This window comes from Ostrinia furnacalis, unplaced genomic scaffold (assembly GCF_004193835.3).
Source record: "Ostrinia furnacalis isolate ACB-3 unplaced genomic scaffold, ASM419383v2 OfSCF1042, whole genome shotgun sequence".
In the NCBI taxonomy this organism is placed as follows: domain Eukaryota; kingdom Metazoa; phylum Arthropoda; class Insecta; order Lepidoptera; family Crambidae; genus Ostrinia; species Ostrinia furnacalis.
Genome location: NW_021131281.1, coordinates 380,910 through 404,658, shown reverse-complemented (window position 1 = coordinate 404,658; position 23,749 = coordinate 380,910). Strand labels below are relative to the sequence as shown.

Sequence of the window (23,749 nt, the reverse complement as noted above, 5' to 3'; positions counted from 1 at the left end):
AAGAAATTATACGCTGTTAGAAATATGAAATTATTTCTAGATAAGAAAATTTACGTGTCTGAATGAGGCTAACGTAACGTCGAGTTAAACCAGTACAATAAAGCTCTCGTGGGAACTGTTCACTTTAGCTAAACGTAATATAAAGATACTGTTACGCTTGCATTTTTATGAAGGATAGAAAAGGAAAAATGTTTTTAAGTGATTTTTTTTACATAATTTTCACTACAACGTTTTTTAGATAAAATAAACATAAAAGTTTTTTTTTACACAAAGTGAGTTTATTATAATGTATAGAAATATGATTGAACTATGAAAAAGTGAACTTGCCCAAAAGAAACGCAATTTTTATTTTCATAAAGGAAGCTTTAGTTAAAAATATAGGTAATTATTTATATAATTTTATTGTCGGCCATCGGTGGCGCAAATAACCCACACAGGCAAATCTTTTACGATAATTAAAACAAACAATGGGAGGACTGCCTCACAACACCATTCCCGCACAATTTCTTTCACGTTTAACGACTACATTTTTAATCACAAATTGCAACCCTAATGGCGAAAGGATACGACCTGTCAACTTATAAACGTAACACAAACTGCATGCAAGTTTGCAGTTTATTGTTATAAGCAATTATAACCTAAGGCTGAGTTGCACCACCTAACTTTGACCGTTACTTTAACGATAACCGGTGTTTTTTTGTATGGAGTTTGACAGATTGTTGACGTTTGTCATAGTTAAAATAAGATGGTGTAACCCAGCCTTAGAGAATGCTAATTCTAGTACAGTCAGTGACAAACAGTTCGTGTCACCCACATTGGCCAAAGAGTTCTTAATACAACCATATTCCAATTATAACAAAGACGTGTTTTGAACTTTTTGGCTACTTTGGGTATCACGAACTAACTATAACATTTAATTCGCTAGCTTAAAAGGTATTAGGCACTTACGCATATCAGAAAAGTCATCGACGAGGATGATTTCCTTTATCAGATGAGCAGGTGACCTGTCCAAAACGGAGTGCACCGTCCTGAGCAGTACAGACCACGCTTCATTGTGGAAACAGATCACCACAGACGTCTGCGGAAGGTTGCTTAGATATCGACCCGGGAGTTTACACCTGCGAACAGAAAAATTAATAAGAAGGAGAAAATATTGCCAAGAGTAGTTCTGGAGAAGTATTAATAAAGAATAACAGCCAGTTTGACAAAATATTTTTAAACTTTAAATAAATACCCACTTAAGATTTGTCAAGCTGTCACAGGGATTTGTATTAAAAACCTCTAATCAAGTAAATCGATAAATTACTTTTCATTTGTTGGTTTCAACCATTTTAAAATAAGATGTTTCAAAGCTTTTTAATTTAGTGATATTTTCATCTTTTTTATGCCCGAACCTTTAAAAAAATCTCGTCAAACCTTTATTATTATTTACTAGTTGTGCGTGAGATACGATCGACATAATTTCACTACTCCGACTCGCCCTTAATCTCCGTTACTACGGATCAAATCAGACTAAAATCCGTCGGGGATTTTTCCCAATTTCCCGGACCTAATGTATCATTATATTTATCATTTCATTTCCTTACCACTCGTCCCTGGGGTCGGGCAGTTTCCTCCGGATCGATATGAGGTCGCTGACATACTGATTGAAAGCGTTCTTTTTCCATCCCTCAGAGACGGCTGTCTTCGTATCCTCGCTTATATTCTTGGGTAGCACGACCGGTTTGCCGAGTTCGCCGGGAGCATTGTCCGAGCCAGGGGCAGCTAGTACACCTAGGCCTGCAGGATATTAGCTATTAGTATTGTGACATCCTTTAGAAGGCGAGCGTGGGAATGATTGCTGGGGTACCTGATCCGAGCTTGAGCCCAGAGGCAAATAAATTCAGGTTGTATATTATAATGTTATCTTATTTCTTTAGAACCATCAAACGGTAATAAAATAAGCAACAGATTTGAATACTCGCAATTTGTTCTCGGTTAAGCTGGATAAAGTAATTTCTAATTTTATAGATTAAGATTGTATTAAATTGGGTTCCATTGTGTTATGCTTCAAAATAATTCTCGAAGACATCTAACAATAAGACAAAATCTTCTAAGTTTATAATATCCAACTACTGTAACGTTTTATTTTTATTGTATTTATTAAACACAACAAACATGGTACACACATTACAAAAAGACGTAATCTTCTTCAAGTAGATACTGGTTTACAGATATTTCATTACAAAAAATGGTATCATCTGTACAAGTAATTGACATAATCAGACACCATAACCATTAAGCCAAACGATCCAATAGCCATTTCCAGTTTTTAAACTAAAGGTTATGTACATACACCGACACCATGGAACATCTGCGGTTGAATCGCAAAAAGTGAGGCTACACATCCGACATTTAAAAAAAATAAAAAGCACATAAAATCACTATTAATTACAGACACCCATAATAAAATGGCACATTTACTTTTTCCTCACAGATAATAAAAACAAATTCATTTTTTATTAAAACTATAAAACGTAGTAATAGTAAAATAATTTATAAGACTATTGTTTTCATCGAGGTATAACGTTATATGCAATTGTTTATTATTAATAAGAAAATATATTGAAAATTTGACATGTAATGAACATTATGAATAAATTTCTTATTCTTATTCTTATGAATGGACGAAAGATTTGAAAAAAAATACTGGCAAAAAGTTGTTCTTAATAATGAGCACATTTGCTTTTGAAATCAGGGCACGTTTGAAATTGAATATTATCATGAAACACGTTCTTTGACAAAAGTGTGACGTTATGTTTTTCAAATTAGATGTATTTTTTTGCTTTCTTTACTAAATGGTTTTCAAAATTACCTTCAAAACCAGATATCCGATCGATCCAATTGACAGCACGATGTTCTGTGATGGACAAACGTACATTATCATGCATAGTATCTAGTAAAAAGCAACAAATAAAAAAGTGTTACGCATGCAGAGAAAGAGAAACGTTACGTAAAGGTATTTAAGAGGCACTAAAACAAAGTATTGCAAAAAAACTTTGCAGTAAATTAGTCAAAAATATAAGGGATACTAAAAGAAAAAAAAATATATTTGCTCAAATAAAGGAAAGTGAATTAAATGTTCTGCAAGAATTTTATATACCTAAATAATTATGTACATTTCTTTTGCCTGTCCTTTAAAAAGTTAGTGCTAAAAGGTTACGTAAAAAGAAACAAAGCAACCGCTAAAACACCACCCAAGCGTTTTGTGTTACTCGTAGTGACTTACCGTCAGACAGATTGTTGCCATACGATTCGCTCTTTCGTTTCGTAGACGTCGGCTTTGCCATCTTTAACGGCTTCGCCTCCGGATCTTCGTACTCAATCGGCGGAGCGCCAATAGCGTTCCGTGTCCCACCATTTGTGGTCAACAAAGCAACCATGAACCACACCGCCGTCAACACCAGCACGGCCTTCAAAATCAACGTCCTCCGTCTTAAGAAAACCATCGTGAATTTCATTATCTTCAACTTCGTTTACAACTTTCTCAATATCGTCAGTTACAATCTCAACATCTCTTTTTTTAGCTTAGAGTTCAATTTGAGCAATTTTTTTAACTATCACAAAAAGGTGACTAGCATAAATAAAAAGATATGTCTTTAGTCAGATTGTCGCACGATATGCCTTTTGGATATGACAGTTTCTTTGGGACCCCTTCACTTCACATGGCTTTAAGAAGGTGCCCGGCTATAACGTCGTCTCGCCGCGCCAAAGTTTTACAATTTTCTTCCTAGTTTTCTGTTTCATTTCCGACTCAGTCGACATTTCTCGTCCATGTTCTTGAAATTGAGATCTGCAAAAGGAAAGGTTTCGTTTTTAACTGTCTTACAATTTGTTCTTTATTAAAAAGGAATGAATAGTATGAATAACAATGGGATCGTTTTATTCAAGTGTAAGACTAGTCTCTTATTTCTAAACTGTTCTTTTAACGTTTTTCTCCTAAATAATAATATCTTTACGGTAGGTATTAACCAGACAGAATGTATTTGTAAAAATCTCACAACAACATTTGTGGCTGTCCAACGCTATTGAGCATTGCCAATTAGAATGAAGCACATTTCAACATTAATTTATCTTTTATTAAAAATTGTAGCGTGAAATAGCATTTTCATAAAATGCACTAATTTATTACTCTCGACAAGTTGGCTTTTAGAAAGCTCTTTTACATAATAACATCTTTGTAATATTAATAAACCTGTGGGCCAGTGATGAGAAGTACATTAAAATTTAATAAAGCAGAATATTTTTAAAATATTCGCAATATATTACGAAAATAGCAATTCCATTCCATCTGAAATTCCAGAAAGTATTTTTCAAAAGCATGTTTCAGTGCGAAACTATGCAAGCGATCGTAAAAATCGTAAAAACGTATCTACAAAACCCCTAATGGGGGTTGGAGGGGGTTACCCGCGCCCTGATGGATTGTTCTGCCTCGTACATTATCGGCTGGCCGGGGTTGCCATTTTTCAAGGCAACACTGCTATTTGTAGGCAAGAGTGGAAACTTTTTGGGTCGCCCGTGGAATTAGTGTGGCGATTCGAACATCTGAGCTGTTTTGCTTAATTTGTGTTTTCGGTGTTTTGTTAAATGAGCACTAGAGCGGAATGGAGGGTCTGGAAATTTAATACGAGTACGACTAGAATTTTGTATTACCTTCATCCCAAACTATTAAGTTTAGAGCTGGATTTTGTTGGTGGGGTCAATTCGACTGTAGTATTCGCTTAATTTGAACTTTATTTACTTTTTTTTTATTTTCTCTCAAAAGGCACTATCAATATCGTGTGTTGATATTAGTATGTTATCTACTTCAATGTCGTCGTCGTCGTTTCAGCCGAAAGACTGATATTAGTATGTTATCTACTTCAATGTAATGTTTTTAAATACTCCAAAACTAGTCACCATAATCTCACGTTAAGGATCATATTCGTTCGTTTCAGCCAAATGACGTCCACTGCTGGACAAAGGCCTCCTCCAAGGTTTTCCACAATGCACGATCCTGCGCTGAACGCATCCAGGCTCTTCCCGCGACTTTTACCAGATCGTCGGTCCACCTAGAAGGAGGCCTGCCCACGCTACGTCTTCCAGCCCGGATCGGAGGATCATATTGTGCGATAAATATTTTAAATTAGGATTTTATCTACATTACCCCAGTAGCTAACTTTTCATAACTCAATAATAATTTGGATACCTCATCAAAAAACGAAATGAGCCATCCACAATATCCTCTCGCAAGCTGTATCAAATAAAACTGATTGCCGTCACACTGCAGGCACTCTATCAAACGCGTAATCGTATGGAATAATTTTAATAAAATTCCAGTAGCGCCACCACCCAAGACATGGAAATGAGGGGCGGCTAAGAGTGATGGGCCCATACTTTGACCTGAAATTCTTATTACTGCACGCCACTTAACATAAATTTAAGAGTAATGTATTGTTATTCTTACTTATTATACCTTAAAGGGGTTGACTTTTGTGACTTTAGTAATAAGTCACTTGCAGATTAGAAAGAAAGAGGCTATTAAAATAGCAATGGTAGGAATATAGGAAAGAACTGTGATGACAGAGCTTATAATGATGAAGATAATGATGTAAGTACTTGTATAGAACTTATAAACATTAATTTATTTATTCATACACCAAAAATAAAAATAAGCAATTAATAACTTAGACCCAAATTCATAATTAAAATACAATTGAGATGAATCCGCGATTCGTTTGTTTTTCAACTATTTACATATTTTTTCCGATGTTCATTTGTTTAACCTAGTTAAGAATTTTAGTCCATAGTTTAAGCAAACATTGTGACGTTGTTCAACACATTCAAAACGTGTGCCGTAGATTGCCAGTACAGATTAAAGAATGCATTAGGAAATGTAGAGTCCACTTGCCAAGTAATCTGTAACAAGCAATAAAAAACTATTTCAACATGTAGTGGAAAGGCAGATCTATCAATCTAACGGCCTTTTAGGCCCAAACCCGAGATATTGGCAATAAAATTGATACCATCTTTACGGTTTTAGATTCAGCTGTAAACTGCTTTAACAATGGCGTTTTTTTATATTGCCGTTATTTGTTATGTGCAATTTAGGACCCTAAAGTTCTAGTGAACTAAGTGAACAATGACTCTATTTCATACGATTTTGAAATTTTAAAGCTTGGATGAAGTTGCCGTGTGGTTTTGAAAGAACAGAATAGTACCACTGACACTTTTTTCATGGATGTCGTAAGAGGCGAATAAAGGACTTTAAGTGATCAGAGCCAGATCGTAGGGTGTGTAGGCTAAATCCTCCATGTTCCTTTGGTAAATTAGAGGGTCCTCTTGCAATCGAAATCAAATGACCTGATGATGATGATGATGAAAGTTTGGATCAAGTTACAGGTAGAAATATTGTTCTTAAACGCCTAAGACAGTGATTTGTTATTAGTGTTTTTTTCAATTACCATTCTACGAGTAGATTATCTTTATTTAACAAATATTTATGATAGCCCTGTCTCACCAAAACAATAATAACAAAACCTTGCCTTCATCTAAGCCACTCATTATTTATTTCTCAAAATAGCCTCACTCAGATTCTTGCAAAGCCACAAAGCGTTTCATAAAAGCCCTCAACTTATTTAAAATGCCTACGAACTAGCATTGCAAGAACAATTTTAATTAAGTCCCCTGGAGCGGTGTCATTGCATTGGCTCAGAAGTATTATAGGCTCGGAAACTGTAAACTCGTTATAATCTTAGTGGTTTTGAAAATGGTTATTTTGATTGAATATAAAGCTACACATTTTNTCCGAAGGTTAATAAAGCAGAATATTTTTAAAATATTCGCAATATATTACGAAAATAGCAATTCCATTCCATCTGAAATTCCAGAAAGTATTTTTCAAAAGCATGTTTCAGTGCGAAACTATGCAAGCGATCGTAAAAATTGTAAAAACGTATCTACAAAACCCCTAATGGGGGTTGGAGGGGGTTACCCGCGCCCTGATGGATTGTTCTGCCTCGTACATTATCGGCTGGCCGGGGTTGCCATTTTTCAAGGCAACACTGCTATTTGTAGGCAAGAGTGGAAACTTTTTGGGTCGCCCGTGGAATTAGTGTGGCGATTCGAACATCTGAGCTGTTTTGCTTAATTTGTGTTTTCGGTGTTTTGTTAAATGAGCACTAGAGCGGAATGGAAGGTCTGGAAATTTAATACGAGTACGACTAGAATTTTGTATTACCTTCATCCCAAACGATTAAGTTTAGAGCTGGATTTTGTTGGTGGGGTCAATTCGACTGTAGTATTAGCTCAAAAGCTTTATTTACTTTTTTTTTATTTTCTCTCAAAAGGCACTATCAATATCGTGTGTTGATATTAGTATGATATCTACTTCAATATAATGTTTTAAATACTCCAAAACTAGCCACCATAATCTCACGTTAAGAATCATATTCGTTCGTTTCAGCCAAATGACGTCCACTGCTGGACAAAGGCCTCCTCCAAGGTTTTCCACAATGCACGGTCCTGCGCTGAACGCATCCAGGCTCTTCCCGCGACTTTTACCAGATCGTCGGTCCATCTAGAAGGAGGCCTGCCCACGCTACGTCTTCCAGCCCGGATCGGAGGATCATATTGTGCGATAAATATTTTAAATTAGGATTTTATCTACATTACCCCAGTAGCTAACTTTTCATAACTCAATAATAATTTGGACACCTCATCAAAAAAAGAAATGAGCCATCCACAATATCCTCTCGCAAGCTGTATCAAATAAAATTGATTGCCGTCACACTGCAGGCACTCTAAAAAAGGCGTAATCGTATGGAATAATTTTAATAAAATTCCAGTAGCGCCACCACCCAAGACATGGAAATGAGGGGCGGCTAAGAGTGATGGGCCCATACTTTGACCTGAAATACTTATTACTGCACGCCACTTAACATAAATTTAAGAGTAATGTATTATTATTCTTTCTTATTAAGCCGTGTGGTGACGGCAGAGTAGAATACATTTGTCACCAACCCCTACTCTTCCCGCGGGTGTCGTAAGAGGCGACTTAGGGACTACACATCAAACAGAGAATGGGCAGCAGCGCTCTCTGAAAAACATCAATCTTTTAAACTGCGATCTCCAACCCGCCTGCCAAGCGTGGAGATTATGGCAAAACCCTCCACTATAGTGGAGGAGGCTCATATAGTCCAGCAGTGGACTGTAAAGGGCTGTTGATGATTCTTTCTTATTATACCTACGTTAAAGGGGTTGACTTTTGTGATTTTAGAAATAAGTCACATTCAGATTAGAAATAAAGAAGTTCTAAAAATAGCAATGGTAGAAATATAGGAAATAACTGTGATGATACAGCTTATAATGATGAAGATAACGATGTAAGCACTTGTATAGAGCTTATAAACATTAATTTATTTATTCATACACCAAAAATAAAAATAATCTTTTAATAACTTAAACCCAAATTCATAATTAAAATATGATTGAGATGAATCCGCGATTCGTTTGTTTTTCAACTATTTACGTACTATTACATATTTTTTCCGATGTTCATTTGTTTAACCTAGTTAAGAATTGTAGTCTATAGTTTAAGCAAAAAATTGTGACGTTGTTCAACACATTCAAAACGTGTGCCGTAGATTGCCAGTAAAGAATGCATTAGGAAATGTAGAGTCCACTTGCCAAGTAATCTGTAACAAGCAATAAAAAACGATTTCAACATGTAGTGGAAAGGCAGATCTATCAATCTAACGGCCTTTTAGGCCCAAACCCGAGATATTGGCAATAAAATTGATACCATCTTTACGGTTTTAGATTCAGCTGTAAAATGCTTTAACAATGGCGTTTTTTTATATTGCCGGTATTTGTTCAGTGCAATTTAGGACCCTAAAGTTCTAGTGAACTAAGTGAACAATCACTCTATTTCATACGATTTTGAAATTTTAAAACTTGAATAAAGTTCCCGTGTGGTTTCGGAAGAGTAGAATAATACTGCCACTTTTTCCATGGATGTCGTAAGAGGCGAGTGTTTTCACTTAAATCACAGAGCCAGATCGTAGGGTGTGTAGGCTAAATCCTCCATGTTCTTTGGTAAATTAGAGGGTCCTCTCGATCGCAATCGTAACAAATGACCTGACGATGATGATGATGAAAGATTGGATCAAGTTAAAGGTAGAAAATATTGTTCTTAAACGGCAAAGACAGTGATTTGTTATTAGTGTTTTTTCAATTACCATTCTACAAGTAGATTATCTTTATCTAACAAATATTTATGATAGCCCTGTCTCACCAAAACAATGACAAAACCTTGCCTTCATCTTAGCCACTCATTATTTATTTCTCAAAATAGCCTCACTCAGATTCTTGCAAAGCCACAAAGCGTTTCATAAAAGCCCTCAACTTATTTAAAATGCCTACGAACTAGCATTGCAAGAACAATTTTAATTAAGTCCCCTGGAGCGGTGTCATTGCATTGGCTCAGAAGTATAATAGGCTCGGAAACTGTAAACTCGTTATTATCTTAGTGGTTTTGAAAATGGTTATTTTTATTGAATATAAAGCTACACATTTTATGATAGAACTGACCGTCCCAATAGTGGTCAAATTACGCTTTTTTTAGGTTTCATGCGAACTCAACTTATACATTTTATATTTTCAAGCTCATTGACTATTAAATAACCAGTCTTAAACAATAATTATGGTTTTATATCTCAAAGATAAAATATTTATCTATTAATACTTGTCATATAAGTTTAGCAATAAAGTTCATCATACAGACTAAGGCTATGTTGCACCACCTAACTTTAACCGTAACTTTAAGAATAGGTAGCCGGTGTTTTTTGTATGGAGTTTGACAGATTTTTGAGGTTTGTTATAGAATTTAAGATGGTGCAAACTTATCAAAATCACCGACGGAACAGTACTTTTCCACTTAACCCCTAAGCCGAGGAATGTCACCACTGTTGACAGATGCGTACGAGTGCTCACAGCCGTGACCCGGCGCTGCGGTGGCACGACAGTCCGCCCACTGGTCACGATGTACTGCAATTTGCGTCGTTGCTTCATCTCCATCCGAGTGTTCTTACACTCGGATGGAGATGAAGCAACGACGCAAATAGGCTCTTGCCTATGCACAATTATACCTAGACCAGACCACAAGATGCGCAGGCCATACCCATCTGTACATCAAGCTCAATATTGAGGCATCTTACGTTATTGTAATTAGGGCATTTTGCAACAAAAAGGTCGGATAAACTAGATGTCAACTGTACTTCACTAAAAGAAAAAAATATACCTTTGCCGGTACCCACTTATAGGTCCTAGAAAGGTCGGAAGGAAAGGTCGGCTGATCCTTCAAGTATCTGGTAAGCATCTTTCCTAAATAAATGTTAATTTACTTTTTCTTTAATGACATGGATAGTAACATAAAGTGAACCTAAAGCCATAAATAAAGCATTCTCTGTCACTTCTGTTAACCTTTAATTCCATCGTAGCTAGTAGGTAAATAAAATTATTCTAACCAAGAGTAATTTCACAAAGAAAATTACAATCGAATCAAATAGTCATCCTCAGAAAATCGTCACCATCGCCAATGGTATTTCACAATCTTCGATCAGTATGTCGGGACTCTTATTGCCTCATCTCCCCGATGAGGGCTATTCACGGTAATAACGGGGAATTAGCCGCAGATGCGTTGACCTACCAACGCCAAATAATACAGTCAAGAACACAGCTTCATACCGTTGCTGTAGGTAGATTCAAAAGCGTCACTTCCACGCATCTTTGGCCGACTGCACATAGTGCAGTACAAATTGGCAACGTATTCGGTTAGGAAACAACAATCAATGCACTTGAAGTGAATGCTCTGTGAACTGAAAAAGAAATGAAGGAATGTAAACTGGGATTGTGTAATTGTTACTGGTTGTTGACATGTAAAGGCTTCTGATTGTACTTGCAAATTTTATAGGCCACTTAGCAATCTTATTTATAAGGTCGGCAATAGAGTGATTAGATTTAATATTAAAAAGTTTAAATATAACCACTGAAACATTGAGCAAAAAGACGGTTTTTGCGAATTAATAATGTCAATAAATAATGCATTAGGGAGAGATGCATTAGAGAGAGGAATCTTCCTCGTTTTGGATAAAAAAAACACGCTTAATTATATTAAGTGTAATCTAAAAGATTAATACACAATAGTAGCCCAGTAAAAGGTATGCCTAAGTAAGAAATGAAGAGAGCTAAATCACAGTAGTCAATCAAGATAAACGTTTTACTCAGAGGCTGATAATATATTGAAACGCCAAAGAAAAATATTGTTGCAATTTAGGCACCTTCACCTAATTTAAATTCAATGAGGCGGGGAGCAAACTTAATTACGAAAAGAAGTCACGGAGGCAAAAAGTTTTCGTCTCTTGATAATATTATTTCAACAGATTCGGCTCCCTCTGGACTATCTGTCGTTGAATTTCCAGCAAATTTTAGATTAAGACCTTGGAGTTGAGATATTTTTTTCTCAAATTATCAAGATCGTTTCAATGAAGACCGTTTGAAAGTTTAATACTTTAGATGAGTACTATACAAACGATTCTACTGAGGAGTGCTTAAATTTATATCTCCACCGTTTAATTGTTTACTGTATGTGCTCGTATGTCAAACACTCTACTTCCTACTACGCTGCATGCAAAGACCTCGAGTGTCCACAAATATTTTGATTAAATTCTGTCAAATATTTGATGTTGTGATACCTAAACTGTGTTTGAAACAAATTATTTTTCTTTCTTTCTTTCTATTGGAATAAAATCACAAGTGATTTAATAAACATTTTACTCACCACAGACTAATTTTTTTACCAAAAATATTCAACAACACTTTTGAAAGCAACACGAGAGTGAAAGTTCGCCGAAACAATTTAATAAGAGAAGATTGAAGCAAAGTTGGTCTTGTAAACTTTTGATTACCCCATCTGATCCTCAGATCATGAATACATCCCTTGTGGAGCGTGTTAATCTCAATAAACTTTAACGTATGCAGACGGCGAGTATTGTGAGTGTAAAAATCCATAATGTTTACGTTGTGGCGTGCAACTGGAATTGGAAATGCAAGGCGGCGTCGTTTGGAGTCAGTGACCCCCCTGTGACCCCCTGGCCCCCGACCCCCTGAGAGTTTAGGTATTTTCTGCATTTTTTAGACCATTAGCACATACCGTTCTACGCGGGCTGCGGGCGAAACGACAATAATTGAAAGGACTTTTTCCTCTTTCGGAATTCATTTTAATTTGCCTGGCACTAAACTAAATTAGTCTTTTTAGTACCTTGGTAATATCGCTCGAATTATTGTAAGTTTCTGCTCTAATTAAAGAGTGGTAACTTAGGAGTCTCTTTTCTCTTTTATTCCGTTAGAAGTAGGTTTGGTTATCATTTAGTTGGCTATAGGTACTTCTATTTATACTAATATTATAAAGAGGTAAAGTTTGTGTGTTTGTATATTAATGTTAATTTGTAAGGGGTAATCTCGGGATCTACTGAACCGATTTTAAAAATTCTTTCACCAATAGAAAGCCACATTATTGCTGACTATCATAGGTTATATAAAAAACCGAAAAAATCCATGAGGGTGGAGCCGCGGGCGGAAAGCTAGTTATGTTATAAATCCGAAACTGGCTCTGTTGTAAAATAAATTAGAAATGCAATTCACAGCAAATAAATAAGCTATACGAAGTGATTCTTATACGATAAAGAATTCGATAGTAGTTTTAGTATCTATTAGAATCCTAAACAACATAGAAGTAGATAAAGTAAGACAGACAACTATAGAAGATAGCAAACCGGAATTAAGTGACTAGATAGCGATGGTAGTGTCGAAGACATTTAAAAATAGGGTGTACTAAATTTAAAGGGACGTGTTCTAGCAGTTTTAGGTAGAATTTAAATTTTCGCTCCACTAAGCTAGTATTTTTTTTATGACCATGTGCTGTAGGAAGACGCCTTCCATTTGCAAAAACATGGATAATGGAATGACATATCTACTAAGTTAGACAACATTATGCTCAACTTATGAGCAAGATTTTATTTTTCTTTGGGTAAGTTGAGTCGCATTCTTGATAACAATCTCACAAGGGGGAGTGCTAAGTCCGCGTTCAATTTATTATTTACATTGTAGATTATAACTAATACTGCTATTGAAATTCAATAGAGACATTTTTTGTTATTACATACTATAACTGCTAGACAATAAGAAGATGTAACCTTATATTCACGTAGATTATAGTACATATTTACAATCGATGCAACGAAAGAATTTAATGGATAAACAATAATCGATTTTCAATTTATCGAAACAAATGAAACTTGGTAATCAACCGACGATAATACCGTACCATGATTATTATGGCTAATCAAATACCGAGTAATTAAAAGCTGCTATTGCAAAACATTTGTAATAATTGTGTTTTCATTGGATCATTGAAATCAGTGGTGTGTATCCAAATTAATACTGAAATAGAATGTATCTGTAATATTTCAGTTCGCTCGTAGACAATTGCTAACTATTCTACTCTCTCAAAATTCAATAAAAGTAATTTAATAACAACTCAACCAACATCCAATAAAAAAAAATTGATTCTGGTAGCAAAATACCAGTTAAAAAAGTATGTGAACTTGTATAATAACTTCTTTTTTCTGCAGGATGATGACATCGAATAAAGAGGAAAGATTTGATTATTTGTTTGTATTGAATGGACTCCGAACTACTGGAACTATTTCAAAAAATATTCTACCATTAGAATCCCACATTATTTTTGATGAACATAGTTAGGTGCACGAAATAGTAAGACACGGGTCTTAACGAAATGGAACGCGAAAGTTTAAAATCTTATAGGTAGGATACGAAGTTTGCCAGGCCAATTAGTTAATTAATAAAGAAGTAAAGTAAACATTAAAAATCTATTTAAAAACTTCACAGAATCAGTGACCAACCGAAGATATTACACCATTATGATGCAAAACTACGTCAAAAACTGAAATGAGATTTTAAATTAAAACAACGCTGTAAGGCTGGACTTTCATCTTAACCTACTTTTTAAACTCGAAACAATATCTTGAGATTCCAAAAAGAATAGTCTCGTCCCATCCAAGCTTCCGAGTCTCCGGTTTTTGTTTGGCGGCCATTGATAAAACACTGTGACGTCACATCTTAGCAAGGAAAATGAAAAGCTAGGATAGAATGAAATACAATGTCGTATTTTTTCTCGCAGAGTTTTCTTTTTTGCTTATCTTTTTTGATGTAGAAAACTTTTGTCGCACCTTTCAACAAATCGTTAGCGTACTGAAAACGTACGTAGAGTAAATGTTAAGTGGATGTTCAGTGACATTACTTTTCTTTACACTACCTATTCGACTGCTTGTTAAAAATTACCAACTAGATTAAATTAGCGGTGAACCTAAAAAATATGAATTTTTAATTCACCCATTTAATCTAAATTACATCAGTGTGCTTACCATGAGTTTACGTTAGGTGTGCTCGCTGACATAGATGTTTTTCTAGTGTTTTATAATTACCTCATTTAACATTATGCACTACACTATGCAATTTCTGAAAGAGTTTTTCTCTCCCTTTCATTGTCTGAGAATCTCCAGTTTACGATTTCAATACATCACAAGCCACTGCATAAAACATTGCATCGTAACCTACATTTTTCAGTTTCTCATCCCATCCTTAGTCTCCCGGTTTTTGTTGGCTGGCTATTTCTCTTGCACTGTGACGTCACAGGAACGAAAAGTAAGTAATTTAAGTCATGTCACGACCACTCAGAGCAGAGCGGTGGCTGACCTCATAGAAAATGCATAAAACACGTCGTGGTACGTGCCCCTAGAGGCGTTGGTTCGAATTAGAGACTTGTGTTTTGATGGACTAAGTTTTATTTACCATGCCTCGGTTGTATGTTGGCTTTTCCAACTTTCTTAATAAAAATACGTCTGTTGATAATACAATTATTGGCAATGAGTTTATTGAATTTGTGCATTGCGGATTCAGCGAACTGGATAATCTTAAAGAAATTCTGTTAATCCATATTTGAAAGTCAACTCTATAAAGCTGCCTTCCTACGAATTTAGGCAGTTAAGTGGTATTTTGAGTTCAAACACTATAATTGAAATAATAATAATTAATAAAATATCACAAAATAACACTTGAGTAGTAGTTACTGGTAGTCTTAATGGCGCAGAGGAGCTTAATTATATGACACAAGATCTATAATGATGATCACTTTCAATATTTTATGAAAATGTGCATAAAATAACACACGTCTATGTGTATTAAGTACCGTATCTATTTATGTAACGATAAATAAAAATTGCAAACTATTGCCATAAGTGCCGCATTACACAATAGGAAGGCCCATTAAAGGTCGCAACTCCATTTCATGTCATTTGGCCTTTACACCACTATTCATCTATGTAATGTTGTTTATAATAACATTGCAATTCCTGCTTTACGTCATACTGAATAGAATCCACATAAATTGTGTATACTGGGTTAATTATATAAATTGCGAAACTTTATCCTATGCAAAGCCGGATGACACACTAGTGGCGAATGGACGCCCTTGGCATATGCATACAGGCGAGAACATGTCAAGCTAGGCTTTAGTGTCTTATGTAGATAATATAGGGGCTATTTTGCGACAAAAATGACGTATAGCCTGATGTGCTCTTAGCTGTATATTGGTTGCATCTAGCTACTTATGAAAATTACAGCGCTAATAATAAAATTAAACATCCTTCCAGTATTAGGTTTTAATACTAAAATTACGGATAACCAATAAAATTAATACGCAGCTCGTTAACATTAATGACACTTAAAGTTACGCAAAAGATGTCATAAAAATTTACTTTAAAAAATATTAGGATTTTAACTCAGTATATAAAATTTTTATTCTTTGGATTCGTCTTTATTGAAATTGTTTTCGAAAATACATCGTTTCGTTTCAGCCAAATGACGTCCACTGCTAGACAAAAGCCTCCCCCAAGGATTTCCATAAGGATCGGTCCTGCGCTGCCCGCATCCAGGTCCTTCCCGCGATCTTCACCAGATCGTCGGTCCGCCTAGTGGGGGGCCTGCCCACTCTACGTCTTCCGGCCCGTGGTGGCAACTTGAGAACTTGAAAATACATAGTAAAGATTGCGTATTCCTTTCCTTTGGAAAGGGATAGTTCACTTTCATCGTAAAGTGAAACTTACAATTTGTTCCCAATGGGTTCACAACAATAGCTCGTATTGAATTGGTAATCGTCTTCATTAGTGACAGTAGTTAGCAATGTTTTTTTATTTATTTTTAAGTTTACTTTACTAACTAAATGACTATAAGCAAACATTAAGCAGCATAGAAGCTTGTAAATTGTTCTAAAAATAATGATTTTAGCCCTAACTTTAATTTAATTTTGAGCGTCTTTTCTTTAAATAATTTCTACAAGTTATTAATCCAATTAAATCGCGAAGCCCTAAAACTTTTTAGCTTTGTTATCTTTTTCTTTTTGAAGCATAATTTTGTCGACTTAGAATCGGATATAAAGCGTTTGAATATTTCATATCTTAATCGTCAAGAATCTTGAACGATAGACATTGAAAATTAAACTGCTATTAAGCCACTTAGAGTAATTTATAAGGGTTCAGAGCAGACTAAAAATAGCCAACCGACTAGGGTTGCCAGGTGTCCGGCTTCAGCCGGACATGATTGGCTTTTACGGATGTGTCCGGCCAAATATTCTCTCGTCCGGCCTGTCCGGCTTTTTCTATAATAATGCAGTAGGTAGATACTGGCTAATATAAATATACGTAGGTAAGGCAGTGAAGAATTAAAACCCATAAGCATTTGCTTAGGATCACGTGATCAGGGGCACCAAAAAGCACAAAAAATTGTTAGCACATAAAAAGGTACTAGGTACGTCCATGAGTTTTGTGTTTTTTGACGTGGCAACCCTACGCCCGCTGTATCAAAAATAGCAACTTACAGTTCTGTTTCTTTGCTACCTACAGCTTCTATGAATAATTTAATTGAGTTGAACTTCGACCTTTGTACAGTTTTGTAGAAATCAGGGTCCAGGGGAACTTTTAATGTAATTATATCTTATTACGTTAACTACTTCAAATATTAATATTGTTGATCGAAGTTTCGTCCTCGTAAATTTCGGTCTATCACAGAGTCTTATTGGCTCGCACTCCCTATTCCCATAAACCGGGATAAGAAGTAACTAATGTTTATTCCTATGTTCTTCTGATTAATTTCGTTGAAAGTTGAAATTTCCCCCGGGACAAACCTGACCTTCACTGGTTGGGCTTTTACTGGCAGACAATCTGTAGATCCTGGCTACATAGAAGTTGCAGCGGTGGGAACGAGAGGTGAAAAAAGTTCCGTAACTAATGTTTATCTCAACACCAAACATTGTTTAATCGTGAAAGAGTAACAAACTTTCATCCATCCATCTCTGTACTCCATCCTTACTGTACAATCGAAAGCCAAGTAGATTTTAATCTGCGTTCGTCAACTTTCAATCTGACAAAAATCTGTCCCAACTTTGACTAAATTCCCTGCCATCAATTCTTGTACAATCGCGCACAACAGTCCAAAGCGTTATCCGGCATGTTCGACGTGGCACCAATGACGTGGGATCCAACCGTTTAATGAGACCACAACTTCGCCGCAACGAATTGCCGCCACTCCGCTCGGCTGGCAGCAGCTTAATTGAGCCGTACAGACACAAATAAAAGTGTTTTTACGAGCCAGCGATGTGAGCGATGCCATATCCTATTAAAATATTCCGTTTCGACGCTCCATGCTTTTAAATGTCGTGGCGGTTTTGACAAGGCAACAATTTCAAGTGATGACATTTTAACATTAATAAGCCACTTTATTTTTGCTACAATTTTGTACTTCATATTTTTTATTTGTTTAACTCCTCATTTTCTATTTATTGTTTTTATTTAACTTTTCGCATGCCTTAGCATTGATCAGGACGAGTCATAATTACTTTCGTACTTTCGCATTGTGTCTGGAATCTCGGCATTTGATGAGTTAAACCACTCTTTAAGACGTCCTACCTGTTATCGAAAGCTATCTGTATTAACTAAGTTTATTTCGTCCTTTATAGCAACTACTATAAACAGCTTACAATTACCGGCACCATTGTAACATAAATACCATTCTGTCGTATTTCTTAGTTTAACAAAAAACTGTTGTTTGTTTCATTCTCTTTTGTAACTTTTCCATGCAACTGTCCGGCGATTAAACGTCATGAGATTATACCCATTTAAAATATTTAAAATCCCGTAAACGTTGGCATCGGGTAAACGTTCGGTATAACGCGCGTAATCATTATTATACTTACTATTATAATTACCCGTATGTGTAATCGTGCACGTGCACCTTTATGTAACGTTTTCATGGTTTAATCTTTACCAATAACGTTTCAACTAAAATTAACAGTAACTACTTTGTATGATATTATGATACTATCGATCTAAACCAGTCGTTCCCAAAGTGGGCGATAACGCCCCCTTGTGGGCGCTGTAGGCTTAAAGGGGGGCGGTAAGAGACCCAGAAAAAAAATCGGGACGTTGTGTAGAGGCGTGGGAGGCGTCATCTACTAGGAGGACTCTTAGACACCGACTGAGCTCGACTCTTGACTACAAAAATGGGGGGCGCTAAAAAAGAATTTATTCTCAAAGTGGGCAGTAGACTAAATAAGTTTGGGAACCGCTGATCTAAACAAATGTTGGTGCTTAGTTGTGACACTACAGCTCTAAATTATGTCTATTACTTTTTGTGATAAAATCTCTTACAATGTATTGGTTTTAAGAATTTTAAAGACATAATATATTATTATATCAGACAGACGACGCACTTTAAAGCTGAAAGATGACGTCTGACGCAATACTCAATCCAATTTGAATCATATATTTTATTCATACATCATAGAATAATTAATATTCTTCTTCGGAATCAGTAAAGTTAAATCGCTTTGAATTATTCATATTCAAATGACATTGATTCATATCTCATCTCTGCTGATTACACGTGTGACAGATGCAATTCTCACGATATTACCATCTACAGCGTAATAAAGTCACATCTCCGAAAATGCAATTTCGTCTCAGCTATTGCCATGCGCGTAATACAATTTTCTCTTTGGAGGAGTCTCCCGAAACTCCTACGTACTGATTACTGCACATTCGCGTATTACGAAACCTTGAATAATATAAAGGTACACCCTGTATATCCCGCAAGCGAAGACGGGCTATGGATGCAGTGGAAATGTGCTTAGTAATCTCGTTCCGTTCAATTTGCTTCTTTTGCATCGAAGACATCATTACACTGACCACTCAAAATTAAGCTACCCTCGTCCTATTCCCACTGGCCTTCGTTTTTGACTACAAGAACTCTTAGGCCTGCTATACACGGACAGCTTGAAGCAGTTAACAAACTACGGAAACAGTTGTAACTGCTCGAGCGGTTCCGTGTATGTGTGTACGTAGTGTACTGTAGTTTGCTATGCAATCGCAGCTTGAAGCTGTCGGATACTAGCTGCCACAAGGGAACAAAAGTGGATTTTAGTCTGAAGTCTAAATCTCCTGGTTACAGTCACACCAGTGATATAAAAAAAATCCTGCTTCTCTTATAGAGTCTGCGTTGACTCTACGGCGGCGCGGCGACGCGATTCTAAAAAGTCAGAAAAAGCTTCTTTAAATACGACAGCGAAAAGTAATTGTAATTAAGCAATGAATGTGCGAGGTTTAAGACTATCCATTCTAGATCCATAGAAAATTGACAGTCAAAATAATTATGTCAGCTCTATCATCACGATCTTAAAATCAAGTTTAAATTATTATCCAAACCTACTCAACAAACCTCGACTGTGCCACGGTGCAATGTGAAATATTAAACGTTGCGTATAAATTCTTAAAGTGCCACCGTAAATTTTCACGCGGATACATGCCGTTTTCTATTTTATCACGCCGTGTGAGTTGTGACCGTTTCGTGAAATGACGCTATTTATTGCTTGGGCCTTCGAACACATGTATCGGGCGTTCGGTTTCACGTTAAATGCCGTTTTACAAACGTGTAATTTATACAGGGTGTAATCGTTTAATTGCACAGGCGATTTAAGTAGGACAAGTGATAACTCTGCGCAGATATCGAAATTACGGTTTTAATCAGTAAAACGATAATCATAAAGTTAATAATAATTAGACATCGGATTATATGCACTATCAAAATGCCAAAATATGCATGCAAATATGCACTAAAAAAGGGCGAAATATGCACAAAATATGCACAATCAAAAAAACATTATTACTAATAATGTTGTTCGATTATTATTAATAATCGATGTTATTGTACTTAAATATTTTTAGCGCTCTCTTTTATGGTAATTTTAAAATGCTATTTTTAAATACTCTTACTTCTTTAATCCCAAAATTGATTTCAAGAAAAAATTCAGTTCAGTTTGTAGTAAAATTTTGAAATCAATAACGCAATATTCCATGATATCCTTGCCATACAATAATTTCATAATTGATGACTTTACGAAGCGTATGTACTCGAGTTCATTAAACAATAGTATCAATATCATTCTCCCATTAGTCAATTGTTTATAAACCCGCATCGAAGCTGTCAACGTCAAACATGTTGGTTTACGTTTACCTAAAATTAGACTATTCCCAGTAAGATCACTTCTTACAAACCTAGAGTATGTAAACAATTCGTCATGAAGTCCTACATAACCTGCTATAGCTCGTTAGGACATACCTTAAACTGCCAGAAAAAAAGGTTCACTTCATATTGAGCATTTTTCTTCACGAAAGCAAAACCTTTCATTTCGTAGATCAAATCAATAATACTTTTTGGATTAGATAAGTAGGTATCAAATGTAACCCTTAATAAAATTAGTAAATTATTTTTGCATTATGGCTTAAAATCTTACATATACCGGGCCTTCTGTCATAATATGTTTCGTATTTCGTGACAACACAGCTTAGCGCAAATCAATTTCAGTACAAATTAGTATTAGCGGTTTGGATGCAAATATTGTCTACTAATGCACTACTCTGTCATTCACATTGGAGTCTATCGATCTACGGGTTCATTAATATTGTTCTTGATAGTTATGACAACAAACTTTGGACGAAATTATTCATTTGAAAAGCCCAAATAAACAAACACTGCACTCAAATTGAACATTTCATCCCATTTGACGTTCGGACATGTCGGATACTCGGGCTAATACCGCGAGTCGCATGAACATGCGACCTTATTGCGATGCTTATCCGCTGACAATAAAGCATCGAACATATTACGGGTTAGGCCAGAGTCGTACACATGCGGAGTTCAATACAGGACGTGAAATAGCAGGCTGTCTAAGTTATATTCGTGACACGTCACAGCCTTAATTTCTAAATCTCTTCAGGGCGCGGAACGACAACTGTCATGTCAGGTGTCTAAGCGCATTTCACGCTGATAGACTAATTATTACGTTTGTCTATGGAACCTAATATGGAACAAGATAATTTTTTATTGTTAAATGTGTTGTTAGAAGTATCAATTAATTTGCGCAATTAGTACCTATTGCGCTGTAAGTAGGTATTATTGAAAGTGGAATATAATTTATTCAATATTTTGAACGCTACAAACTTAAGAGAACCATGGACCGGTCACGTCAGTGAGCTATCTCTACCTACAAAGCTCTCTCTGTAAGAGACAGTGGGTTGTATTATAAATTATCCATAGAAAACAAAAACCACGCAGAATCTTTCTCGCCAATTTAATCCACCTTCTAACTATACTGTCACACGTTTGACATAATTGTTCTAACTCGCTCCGCGTTCAGCTCCGCAATACTCCGCATGTACTCGTATGTACGCTTAGTGTTTAGTGCTGTTCCATTCCGCGAAACCAATTATGTACGTGACAGTACTCGAGTTAATAGAACCATCGCGCTTCGGACACGAACGTTAAACAGATGCATTCGTTTTGTTACTGTTATATCCCCGTGTGGATTTTGTTGGTTACTCATTCATGGTACATTCGACAATAAAATAACTTGAGCTTTTTTATTTGAAGCTTTTATCTACGAGTGGATTGGTTTTTAGGTTGGTTCTATTTTTATTTGATAGGAAATGTCAATTGAATTGAATTTTAATAAGCACTACTCGCTTTTTACGTTATAACATAATTCGTATCGTTACAGAATAGACGTATAAAAATGCTAAGTACTTCGTATGATTTTGAATTACCAATAAAAACTAACATACTATTATTTCCATCGACTAACAAGGACGCCAGTAATAATACGTCTGGAGTTCACACAAAAAGCATTTTATGTGATTCTCTAGAACCTAAACAATAAAGAAGATTATAGTACCACAGACACGATATAAAAACAATTTGATTTATAATTTGTGCCTCTGCGTGTGTACGCCATGTTAGGATCAGTAGGTAGCAAAGACATGAGACCTAACACGAATAAAGCGTGGAGTTCACTGTCGAAAAATGAATAAAGCTTGGAGTTCACTGTCAAAAAACAAGTTGCAAGTGCCTTAATAACCCTTATGCAATGTTGTTGAACATTTCAACCGGCAAGTTATTTTTAATAACAATAAATATAATCTGACGATCTTTAACTACAATATCAATACTGAAATACGAGTATCTTTTGCAATGTTACATTGACCTCAACATTATTTAATTTTGCTTTCAAAGAAGGTGGCAGTAGACAACTCCGAAAGTCTGGTATCAATATTAATCGGCTTTGTTTTGAGCCTTCCTAGTGACAATTTTAGTAATTTTTAATATCGTGCGGATTTCGTCACGGATGCTGGATTTCCCCGAATGCGTGAAACTCGCAAGTGTTCTTCTCTTCCTACAAATATGTACGAGTATAGTACCGCGTGCGTATTCCATAAATACTTGTATGAAAAGGGCACTTGCAAAAGGACGCATGCGGGGCAATCTCGCGTCCGAGACGAAGTCCGCACGATATTAAAAACACCCTGAAGGGAGTTAATTGTCTACCAGTGAAGACGTTACTCTACACTTGTACAGTTCACAACCGACCGGGTCACAAACGCACCGGTCTCTTTCACCAGATCGCTCCTTTGACGTTAACAGATTCACTTAAAAGCATCCGCCATTAACCTTCTATGCATCGTGACGGCTGATGAGATCGCATCAAGGCCACGTCTGCTCACGACTAGCGGATGTTACCTCAGCCTTTGGGTGTCTGTCAGACCGCAAGGCGTATCGGGCCATAAACATTGTTCTTTGATAGGGTGATTTAAACCTTTTTTGCGAATAGGCTGTAAGAAAAAAATGGTGGGTTACGTACGTAGTACGCGATGTGAGATCACTCGGCATATCAATTTAGTGAGCCATATTTTTGGTTGGTTAGTTGCAGTCCAGTGTAGTATTATTTATAGACACATTCCATATAATATTATTAAAGGAGCTAACACATAATGTTATTAGCGAAGTTGTAATTTTATGTTTTTGCACTGCACGAGTGCGTCCAAAATCAGAATTAAAAAGCTTTTTATAATTTCGTGACTGCTTTTACAAATTTATTTGATTGGCAGTCCTTTTAGACCAGGCTGCTGATTAATTGTAAGCAATTAACCTTCAGCCACCGCGTTAGAGATGAATTGAGGGTATTAACCCTCCCGTACCTCCACGTAAA

At 36.0% G+C, this 23,749-nt stretch overlaps 1 protein-coding gene across 5 annotated transcripts in view; it reads right to left on the bottom strand.

The window, feature by feature from the left end:
• Pgant9 (polypeptide N-acetylgalactosaminyltransferase 9) overlaps window positions 1–23,749 on the bottom strand; it is a 214,079-nt gene that overhangs the window by 5,762 nt on the left and 184,568 nt on the right. For 4 of the 5 annotated variants that reach the window (XM_028301998.1, XM_028301995.1, XM_028301996.1 and 1 more), the window contains 4 exons: window positions 3,269–3,832; window positions 2,855–2,899; window positions 1,587–1,779; window positions 949–1,118 (listed from right to left, as the gene is read on the bottom strand). In XM_028301998.1, coding sequence (XP_028157799.1) covers window positions 949–1,118; window positions 1,587–1,779; window positions 2,855–2,899; window positions 3,269–3,500 — 640 coding nt within the window. In that variant the 5' untranslated portion in view covers window positions 3,501–3,832. The remainder of the gene's footprint in view (window positions 1–948; window positions 1,119–1,586; window positions 1,780–2,854; window positions 2,900–3,268; window positions 3,833–23,749) is intronic. The other variant, XM_028302000.1, reaches the window with a different exon arrangement.